Here is an 11,667-nt window from a genome sequence, read left to right as displayed (position 1 = left end):
TCAAATATTACTTTGTCTAGAGGGTGAATTACATAAATAATATTTGATTACTAAAAACTACAAATTAAATAATTTATATCGTTCATTGTGTTTTAATTTAATAATAATTTTCATAGAAGTAAACTCACGTTTTTAGCTATGATCTAACAATGACATCTAGTATTGAATAGTAAAAGAAAGTGTCTTGCTTTGTCAGTAGATGGCACACTTTATAAAACTGATATAGGTTACTGTTCCTTGATGTACCTCTGTTAATAAAATAATAAAAAACTAAAAATAAACATAGTAATAATGAAATTAAATTTATATAAGGGAATTTACATTCTAATAGAAAAAGAAATAATAATAATGTTTTTGTTAAACACAATTGGTCAAAACGAATCGCAACTTGACATATCATCTTATCTGTGGAAAAAAGAAAAAAAAAGTGCAAAAGCAAGCAAACCAAAGTACTGATGAGAGATTATTGATATTTTTCATAAATTTACTTTCGTTATGGGGACAGAAATAGCTATATCATTTAGTACTTTACGTGCTCAATTAGAAAATGAGAAGAGTAGTTTATATAAAATAGACGAAAACATCAAGCGAATACAAATAACCGGACGTTTCCCAAATGATAGGTTAGTGATTTTAGCTTGATAAACTAATGTATTTTCGAAGTGCTGTTCTCAACGATTGTGTTTATTTACAGATTTAATAACTCTTCGGGAGATTACGCAAGAAGTGGGCCCCGCCAGGTCGGTAGGAATTCCTTTCCAGATACCGGCAATAATTATAAAAATGATGATCAATTCAACAAAAGAAAACATGAAACCAAGACCGTTTTTAGCAGGTATTACTTTGAAACTACTCTATGCTCTCAAATGATTTATTTTATTAAACTCTTGTAATGACTAAAAACAAAAAAATATTACTCTGATGACCACTTTGTGTATGTTCTTTATATGTTCAGATTATCAGCCCGCGTTCATGATAGTGACGGAGAGGATGATGGACCAGGCATTAAGAGAGTACGAGTTCCATCAGCAGTTTGTCGGGAGCTGCCCACTAGGGCTGCAGTGTTACGGGCCCAAGGTGATGATGAGCAAGCGAGGACACGCAACAGACGCATCTTTGGTTCACTATTAGGGACTCTACAAAAGTTTAAACAAGAGGAAATTGTATTACAAACTAAGGTGGCTTACATGAAATATTTATATTTAATATAAAACAGGTTTATATGTAAAAATATTTATATAAACACATCACTGTTGTGCAATGACGATCTATGTTTATTTGTTTTTTTATGATTGGTGTAATAGCAAATTATAGAAAGTACAGAGCTCCATCTAGGCTCGAATTGAGCAGACCATCTGTAGGTAGTAGATAAATAATAATTTTTTTTTGTAAACATAATATGGAAAACAATTATATACATTTATATAATTAGGACTAAAATGAATTCCTATCACTCCAAGCCTTTTTTTTTTATTCCACCAGCTCCATGCTAAAATTGTGTTTTTTAACTTTTAGGGGTTTTTCGTATTTTGTAAATAAAATTTATTTTTTCTTATATGATAAACTTTATTTTATGAGTAATTACAGGATACTATATTATAATTCTTAATCAATGATCTTTCTTGAATGAGATTTCTTTTTTTTTATCTTTATAATCCCTTTTGGTATGGTACAAAATCAATGTCGTGTGACACTCGACATTTGAGTAGAAAGGGTTAATAGTAATACAGTAAATATGCTTAAATTCTTTTATTTTTTAATTACAGGAAGATAAGAAAGCTCAAGTGGAGCGTAAAATCGAAGAACAGGCTCGGTTAGAAAAAGAAAGGGAACAAAAGGAAAGAAAAACTCTTTACGCAGAGAGGGAACATAAGAAGGCCACTATCAAATCATTAGAGGCCAAAATGGCGCGTGTTCAGGAATTTGAGAAGTGGGAGGCCACACAGAAGAAACTTGGCAACTTTATACTGACTAAGGCCAAGCCCCATGTGTACTGGTTGCCTAAAAAGATGACAGATAAGGCCATGGAGAAGTTGAATTCAAGTAGAAAATTCCATGAAAGTAAGTATAATAGTAAGGTAAACCATAAAGTAATATCCTCATTTAACATGGAAAATTCATACATTAATTTAGTCTTGTCCATGACTTTGTATAGAACTGGGTTTTTGCATTGAGTAACTTATTGCTCAGCCCAGTTTGATTGATGAGAAATAACTGAATGCCCAGATAACCATTCTAACTAAACAATAATGTCACTAATGTTGTAGAATTCAAAAGCTTCCTGGCTGGTAAGTACCCAATCACTTATTAGCCGGGGGGGGAGGGATTGTTAGTACTGGAGATTAAGGGCCCTATTGCTAGCAATATCACCCTAGCAGTAGTGACCCTACCAGGTCGATCTCTCCGTGGTCCCCCCTAGAAACCATTGTGCTGAATTCCAAGTGTATTCATCACGATGAGCTTACTGACCTGCCTTTATCATTCTCATCTATCATCCCTCACTGGTGTTCCACCAGCATATACTGTTAGTGCGAGCGGGGTTACCATTCCATTATCAACCATTAAAAAAAAAACACTAGCCAGATTTTGTTTGTATTACTCCTTGCTTAAAAAATAGTCTTATTATAAAGTGATTGAATTGAAATAAGATTTTTTGTTTATGCAACTTAGAATGGCAGACAAGCTGACGGAAAGTGGTAACTGTCGCCTATAGACATGAGCAGTACCATGAACATAACAGAGTATACTGTTTCGCCCATGATACCTCCCAAGTGTTGCCATTCCTGAGGACTCAGGTGTTATTCCTCTGTACCCAGTAAATTCACGCCATATCCCACCCTTCAAACCGAAACACAGCCATGCAAACACAACTGCTTCACGGTAGAAACACGAATGGGATAGAGGTACCCAAGCAATCAATCCTACTGTTATCAATAATAAAGTTACTAAACCTGTAATAAAAAAAATAAATCAATTTTATCATTACTACTTACAGCTAAAAATGGTCCCTTATATCGCAGTGAGTAAAATTAATTGATTAATAAATATTACCTAATAAAGTTTATCATTAAAAATAGAGAAATATTGATATTTACAAAATATATAATAATAATATAATAATATTTCTTTATTTATAGATTACAAAGATCCATTCTTCTTAGTAACAATTGACTTAAACTATGTTAGTAGAAAAAAAAAAATACAAAATTTATTTTATGGCCCCTATAATAATTTTTACCCACAATGAGAGGATCGGGCTATCGTATTTATTACACAATGCCCTCAGAATGCTGTCACTGCTGCCACGCAATCAGTATGAAAGAGATGCGATCCGTTTGCGTTTGATGGCATAGAAGTCATCTGTCCATGCCGCTGCAAACATTGTGGATGCACTACAGAAACGTGGCAGCCGTAACAACACCCTGAAAATTATTGTATTGAACACGCAGAGCACTGTATGCCCGCTGTGTATAGTCAACCCACAGGCTGCCTAGTGTAAAAAGATTGGCAATATGCCTTGAACAATATTATTTTGACTTCAGTCGAGCAGTTCTTGATGGCATAGAGATATTATTTATTTGATGCTATAAGACAGCAGTCAACAAATATAACAGTTTAAGTTTACATAACATACATTATTGGGGGGAAAGGGATTGTTAGTAATGGAGACTGACAATCCCATTGCTAGGTATATTACCTAACCAGGTCGACCTCGTGGTTCCCCCTGGAAACTATCATGGTTAATTCCTGATGAATTCACCATGATGGGCTAACTGGGCTGTTTTCATTCTCATCTATCACCCTTCACTGGTGCTCCGCCAGCGTATCCCGTTAGCGCAGGCGGGGTACCATTCCATTTTCACCGATAAAAAAAAACATACATTACTTCAACTTTTTATTTTGCATAACTGCCTACCTATAATGTGTGTACTCCTATAATGTTGTTACTCTAAGTTTAATTTAATTGACTGTAAGTATAAGCGATGTCATGTGCATTAGTTAAATAAGGTTTTTATTTGTGAAAACCTGTAATTGGTTTTTTGTCTTTGCTGTTTTTTTTTTTTCATTATAAATATTTCTAGCCGTTGGTTTTTCTTTAATGAATAAATGTTCACATTTTCCTGAGCATATAATTCAACATGGAAGGTGGTCAAAGTGAGAGCCTACTATCAGTGGCGTAACTATACCATTTGGGGCCTGTGGCAAATTCCCACACTGATGGCCCTATCAGTAAAAATAAAATACCCGAGTACAATGTAAAAAAAAAAAAAGCTGAGCTCGCGGTCTATTGAGCCGGGGCTCTTTTGGATCGGGGGCCCGTGGCATTTTGCCAGTCTTGCCATCTTATTGTTACGTCACTGCCTACTATGGTCTGTAAATAATTTTTTAATAGTATTTAATGGAGAAATATCTTGAAATTTTAAAACACTTTGTTTTTAATCAATTTGAATTCATTAGTACCTGTAGTTATGTCAAAATAGTACATAATGGTGTAACTATACCATCTGAAACCTTTAGTAAATTAATTAGATGGGACCCTCCATTTACATATCTAAAAAAGCTTGATGTAGTTTCATGTTGCACCACGGACTCAGGCTAGGGGCCTATGGCATTTTGCCCGCTCTGCCACCCTATTATTACGTCACTGGTATACCACTATGCCACAATAACAACTGCAGTAATAGATTAATAAAAAAGAATTACAACATAGAGTAATATTTATTTAATGATTTAAATTTGATTTACAGAATGCATGATAAAGAAACGGCAAGAGCTTCAAGATGAGTTGCAGCGGATAGAGCAGCGTTGTCTCCGGACCAGAGCACCCGGAGCCAAGGAGAATGACCCTGAATCCACTGAAGATGGCCATAAAGAAGAGTCCAATCAAAAGAATTCTGATTCTGATCATGAAATGACAGATGATAAGGGAAGTAAAAGGAATAAGTTTGCAATGGACGCCGATGAAAAGGAGAAAGATGATAGCGATGTGGATGACAGGCATGATGAGGCTCCAAATATTGATATAAAGCCAAAAGAAGAGAAAGGTATTTTTTAGTTTCTTATTTTTTTATTTTTTTTATTTGCAATTGCAATCGAAAATGGTGATAATTGTCACCAATAGACATAACAAAATAATTATTGTGACATCTTTGGTATACTTCATGCATTACTATTGTAAAGTTAGTCCAATTCTTCCAACTGAAACCGTCATACATAGTTGCTTAGCGGCAGAAACTCGAGTGCTATTATCATTTTTAGTTTAACTATTTATCAGTGAGGCAGAACTTCTACCTCCCACTATTGCTGGCCAAAGCTTGGCGATCTTTTTTGCGAGATCATCCCTCCATTATATTCCGCCGCCGTGACCTCTTTTTGGATTTTTTTTAATTCTCTATTTGTTTAATTAATTATATAGTTCAAAAGCAATATAAAACAATAATTATAATTTTTCTAATCAGATTTATATCTTATAGATAAATATATGGCTGTCCCATTCGCGTCTACCGTGAAGCAGTTGTATTTGCATGGCTGTGTTTCCGTTTGAAGGGTGGGATATGGCGTGAATTTACTGGGTACAGGAATGGCAACGCATGGGGGGGTATCATGGGCGAAACAGTATACTTTGTTATATCCATGGTACTGCTCATGTCTATAGGCGACGGTTACCACTTTCCATCAGGTGGGCCGTCAGCTTGTTTGCCATTCTAAGTTGTATAAAAAAAATATGTAACTATATGTATTAGTAACAATATTTGTACTTATTTTAATAGTAAATGCATATCCTACTTAATTTTCTATTTGCTTCATAGTTGACTGGTGGAGGACGCCATTAGGTGTTGAGTCCGCTATATGTACACTTACATAAATATGCATTGAAGTTTAAATAAAAAAAATCTTTTCCAGAATTGGATGAGAGTAAAATGGACACCAATGTGAAGCAGAACACAAGTATCGCCGAGGATTCGACAATGATGACAGAAACGCAAGACGAGAGCGAGCCTCAAGAGATGAGCCAAGACGAGGTAAAGGCGGAGCAGCCAGACAAATCAGACGTCCAGAACTCAGATCATTCCTAACGCCTGTAATCATACTGTACTGAAATGTATAAAGTACTAAATAGACGAGATAAAATTATACCCATATGGAAAATTTATTTTCATTTTATTGGTACGGTTTTTGTTTATGGGATGAATGACGATTGCAAAATATAAAATAATGTAAGGAGTGCAACTTTTTTTTTCATTGATATAGTCTCTGGTCTGGTTATAGTTGTTAAAAAATGTTTTGCAATAATCAAGCCGGCGGTCACTTGATGGAAAATGGCAACCATTGTTTTTAGATGTGAACAGCACCATGGTCGTCATAGAAACTAATCATTTATCAAAGTACGCCTTTATTTTATCCTTATTATGTTACGATATCAATTGTTACTGCTTGTCTATGGTGTCCAGGCTGATTGATGAACTTGTTATTTTCAAAAATGGTATAAAAATGGCCAATATATACAACTTGTCACAATAGGGAGATTGTGTACTATATATTGGGTCGGTGCGTATGAAGTTGCCGATTTAATCAGAGGATCAAAAACACAAAATAATTTGTTTAAAAATTATTTAATTGTGACAAAATAATTACATTGATGCGCAATCGGCAATTTCATATGGCACCAACCCAACCCAATACATTACTGGTTACTTGTGGTAGGTCCATTAATTACGATACCAATTGGTACAAAATTATTTATTTAATTTAAATATATGTACATAGCAGTTATTATATTTACATCGTAATGCAGTAAATTCAGGCTGAAACAACAATATAGGCCTGCTGACAGTGAAAGATTATCAATACGAGATTAATGTGTCAAGCTCCTGTAGACAAGTAAATAAATAATTACATATGTTTTTTACAATAATTGTCTAAATATTTTGGTAACAATTAAGGGGCATATAACTTTAAAAAATCGCAGATACAGCCATCAAATGTACCATTAAGTACAATATAAAGGCAAATAATAAATTATATTAATATCTATAATTATAATAATTAAATTATTATACAAATAATTTATGTTTTTAAATCCTTTTTAATGTTATAGTGCAAGTGAGTTTGTTACTTCTTGATGCCCTGACAGATCAACGAATCATTATAATCTTTTGTAAACACATACATAATATTTAGCATAGACAGTCAATGGGCGCAGATGTGGTATATAAAAGCCCAGGAAGGAAGACAGTTCATCTTTTCTGTCCTTATTTATTGTTATTTTTAATTAAAAAAAGGCAAAGCCTACATATCCAAGCATAATAATCGTGACCAATAAATTTATCATAAAATTTTCAATCTAATGTGAAAATTCTAGAAGCTATATCGTCCAACATCCAATCCATGCCATCTAGAAGGTTCTCTCCGGTGACCGCCGAACATCGCACGATGCGCCAGTGGTGTGTTTTGATGCTGTCCAGGTCTAGAGCCTGAAAATTATATTTAATAAAAAAGGTTTTGTTTTATGAGAATACCACTGTATTAGATTGTGCTTTATATATTTATTAAATAAAATTGTCTAAGTGAGTAATTAAATGATCCATTTTTTATTTTTTCTAGATTTTATACAGGCAAAGTACAAACCATAGATACTAACAAACTTTAAAGACTATATATAATACGGTTCTATAAAGGGTGTCATACACTATCACTTATAATATGTTACAACTACTAAAACTAGGGGGAAAGGGATTGTTAGCAATGGAGTTCGACATTACTAGCAATACACCTATCAGGTCGACCTCCACGTGGTTCCCCCTGGAAAGCATCGTGAACAATTCTTGTTGAATTCGTCACGATGGACTAACTGACCTGCTTCATCCTCATCTATCATCCCTCACTGATGCCCCGCCGGTGTATACTGTTAGCGCGGGCGGGGTTACCATTCCATTATCACCCTTTAAAAAAAAATTACTAAAACTAAGACCTGGTAATAAATAAATCATAATTATGATTCATGTAAAATGGGCCTTTTTTTGCATACGAGCTATATAACATGCTACATTAAAAGAAATATTATACTGTATAAGAATAAAAAGGTGTATGTTGCTCAGTAGTTTGTATAAAACCCATAAGATCACCTCTCTAATCTCTTGTAAACTGAGTGCGCCAGGCAAATCAGCTTTATTGGCCAGCACTAGCAGCGTGGCGCCTGCAAGCCGCTCCTCCCGCAGCAGCGAGTGAAGCTCACGTGCACAGTCAGCTAGTCGCCGCGCATCTGCACTGTCCACCACCCATGCCACTCCATCTGTACTCTCAAAATAATTCTTCCAGTATGACCTAGAAAAATGGTAGTAATCATTACTACATTTAAGAAATTAAATTATGACGAGTGTTATGTTCACTACCAATTAAAAATTGACAAATACCAAAAGGTGTATAGGAACCCTTATGATGTGACTGTCTATTTGTCATAGCCCTATATCTTGGCAACTACTAATGCTATCAATTTAGAATAATTTTACATATTGTTGTTATTGAAAAAAAATTTTTTTATTACAGGAGCCCAAAAGTGGTGCTGGACATTTCAAAGGAGACCTACTAGTTCAAATGGGACATGAAGGGTCTTTGTTTGTAATTTTTAAAACTGTATTTCATTTTTTTTTATACAACTTAGAATGGCAAACAAGGTGACGGCCCACCTGATGGAAAGTGGTAACCATCGCCTATAGACATGAGCAATACCCTGGACATAACAGAGTATACTGTTTCGCTCATGATACCCCCCATGTGTTGCCATTCCTGAGGACTCAGATGTTATTCCTTTGTACCCAGTAAATTCACGCCATATCCCACCCTTCAAACTGAAACACAGTCATGCAAACACAACTGCTTCACGGTTGAAACACGAATGGGACAGAGGTACCCAAGCAACCAACTTTTGTACAAAGTCTCCCTCTGGTGATCATTTATTTTTATAATGCGTATTTTAGTAATTATGATAGACAATATGTGAAAAATACTATTCCCCCTTATCTCAGAAATTTGTGAAGTGAAAAATCTGAAATAATTACAATTTATAAAGTTATATGTGAATTTTATAAGAAACTGTTTCCAACTAACACTGTTTGAGAAGTTTTCAATAAACTTCCAAAAACAAAATTATGTGGTCCAGTTTTGAACCACAATTATAGCCTAAAATTGAGAAATTACAAAATGAAATGTCAATAATAAAAGCAGTAGAGGCAATTTTACTTCCTATCTATCTATGTATATATGTAGGTTTTTCTTTACAATATTCAATACAGTATGTCTATAATATACTAGACTGTATGAAAGGTAATAACATGGCTATATTAAATAAAAGATGAATAAATCTACAAAAAAAAAATGAATAAAATAAAAATAACATCAGGGGGACTGACTCAGAGATTGGATGATTTGACTCGGAGCACCCATGATGCTAGACACCATAATATAGCCAGAATAATCTTCATCTCATTATCTGTAGTTTAGGTTTTTTTTTTATACAACTTAGAATGACAAACAAGCTGACGGTTCACCTGATGGAAAGTGATAACTGTCGCCTATAGACATGAGCAGTACCATGGACATAATAGAGTATACTGTTTCACCCATGATACCCCCCATGCATTACCATTCCTGAGGACTCAGGTGTTATTCCTCTGTACCCTGTAAATTCACGCCATATCTCACCCTTCAAACCGAAACACAGTAATGCAAACACAACTGCTTTACGGTTTAAACACAAATGGGACAGAGGTACCCAAGCAAACGACTTTTGTACAAAATCTCCCTCTGGTAGGTCATGCTTGCTTGCTTACTACAATATGTGTGGTGTGGTCTTAATGTGTTCTCAGTTCCCACCAGATGCTTTTGATGTAAAGCTACCAAATGGGAAGATTCTCAACATCAAGCCAACTGGGTTGGTTAGAATGACCAACTGTCATTGTTAGTATACTAATTTCTTTAAATTCTAAATGCAATCATTGACAATTGACCATCTGGCATCAATCGTATCTATCGATACAAGCAGTGTCTTTCAGCTGAAAAAATGATGATGTACCTAGTCATCAAAAGAGCATGAATACCCATGAGGTTTTCCAGAGCTGGCGCTCCTGCATGACACCAAGCCATATTAGGGGTAGAATGATGATTTGACTGTACCTTAAAGACTTCTGTCCACCAACATCCCAAATATTCAGCTTGAAACCGCGGTGTTCTAAAGTCTTTATGTTAAAGCCGAGAGTCGGGGATATTGTGTCTATTGGTTCTCCATTAAACCTTTTTAATATTGTAGTCTTACCGGCATTGTCTAATCCTCTGAGAAAAAATTCTAAGGAAATTATTAAACATAAAATAAATACATGTGGCAGTAAATTGTAGTATAAAAGGATACAACATAAGTATTCGCATCTCTTTTTCCTTCTGTCGCAATTTCTTTAATATTGTTAGAAAACCCATATTGAAACTTTGTATCTGTTTGTTAAATAAGCCGATATCGTATTTTATTTTAACAACAAAAAAATACTAAAAAAACAAAATTTATCAAATTTTAGATAAAGTTGACTAAGTTTGACTGACACATCAACTGACTGACAGCTTCATTCAACTCGATACTCCTATCATTTCTATCACTAGAACTTCGTTCAAGGCTGTCAAAATCACAATAACAAATCCGAATTCGATCCAAAGAAAGCTAGAGAAAAAGATTCATGAATGGATAAGATAAGTAAGATGATTGATGCGAGATTGATAAGAGGATCAAAACTAATAATTAACGAATTTATCAGTTAGACTTACCGATAAAGCTAAGAAAGGAAGCTTTGAAAGGAACAATAATTATACATTTATAATTTCTACTCAGCTCTTATTCTACGTAGATTTATCTGTTACTATATAATTTTATGAGCTCTCTGAAAGGAAATTGATTCCTGACAGTAAAATTTAGCTAATCTTATTTAATTTAAGCCACGGACTTTAAATTTCATTAAATTAAAATGCTGAGGATTTTAGTGGGATGTTTTGAAAAATAACTAAAATATTATTCCACCTAACAAATAATTACATTTTCTAATAAATTATTTATTTACTGCTGTCTTGATAGTTATTAGGTATAATTCAAAAACATTATGTGCAAATATAATAAGTAAAATGAATGGGATACGTACTTATACGTAATTTATTATCTTCTGTATGTAAATGCAGATACTTTAAAATATTGGTAATGAGGGTTCGAAGGGCGCATATATTATTTATAAACGCAATCAGTAAACAAATAAAACACCAGCTCTTTGAGCTTTCCAATGACAACACTATATTTTTTAAATCATTTATATTCTACAGTTTACAAATGGCCAGTTTGAAGTTTAACAGATACGTCTCTGAAAACCTTTAATCATATTTTTTTAAAGACATATTTTTTTTTAAGATTAAGGATATAAATCCAAGTATCCAGTCGCAGCGTACTTCCAGAATATCTATCCTATGTTTTTGTGTCTGTACCTGCCATAAGCAACCCTTAACTTTTTCAGGAAATCGAATTGGAATCCATTATTGACCATAGAGTAAAATATCCAATCCATCCATGGCCGAACTCGTCGCTGTCAAATCTTTTATTTAATTTCTAATTCAATATGAAGCGTCTTCAATGATTTTATG

At 34.1% G+C, this 11,667-nt stretch overlaps 2 protein-coding genes across 3 annotated transcripts; one reads left to right on the top strand and one right to left on the bottom strand.

Annotated features, from left to right (window-relative positions):
- The first annotated feature begins 409 nt into the window (after nucleotides 1-409).
- Nucleotides 410-7,581, top strand: LOC113519700 (pinin). Its single transcript, XM_026904872.3, has 6 exons — nucleotides 410-623; nucleotides 695-835; nucleotides 956-1,178; nucleotides 1,767-2,061; nucleotides 4,749-5,045; nucleotides 5,905-7,581. The coding sequence occupies exons 1-6, from the start codon at nucleotides 496-498 to the stop codon at nucleotides 6,075-6,077; spliced, it is 1,257 nt and encodes a 418-aa protein (XP_026760673.1). The 5' UTR covers nucleotides 410-495; the 3' UTR covers nucleotides 6,078-7,581.
- Nucleotides 6,726-11,576, bottom strand: LOC113519701 (ADP-ribosylation factor-like protein 2). Of its 2 annotated transcripts, XM_052900684.1 has the most exons (6): nucleotides 11,387-11,576; nucleotides 11,178-11,218; nucleotides 10,406-10,536; nucleotides 10,174-10,329; nucleotides 8,127-8,325; nucleotides 6,726-7,475 (listed from the first exon to the last, which is right to left on the bottom strand). In XM_052900684.1, the coding sequence occupies exons 3-6, from the start codon at nucleotides 10,468-10,470 to the stop codon at nucleotides 7,341-7,343; spliced, it is 555 nt and encodes a 184-aa protein (XP_052756644.1). In that variant the 5' UTR covers nucleotides 10,471-10,536; nucleotides 11,178-11,218; nucleotides 11,387-11,576; the 3' UTR covers nucleotides 6,726-7,340. The 2 variants fall into 2 exon arrangements, with proteins under 2 accessions (XP_052756644.1, XP_026760674.1); XM_026904873.3 differs by lacking the exons at nucleotides 11,178-11,218; nucleotides 11,387-11,576 and having other exon boundaries at nucleotides 10,406-10,718.
- Between the last annotated feature and the right edge of the window lie 91 nt (nucleotides 11,577-11,667).

The sequence above is a fragment of the Galleria mellonella genome, unplaced genomic scaffold (genome assembly GCF_026898425.1).
Source record: "Galleria mellonella isolate WM207_F2 unplaced genomic scaffold, CSIRO_AGI_GalMel_v1 utg65, whole genome shotgun sequence".
In the NCBI taxonomy this organism is placed as follows: domain Eukaryota; kingdom Metazoa; phylum Arthropoda; class Insecta; order Lepidoptera; family Pyralidae; genus Galleria; species Galleria mellonella.
This window is presented reverse-complemented; position numbering and strand designations above follow the sequence as displayed.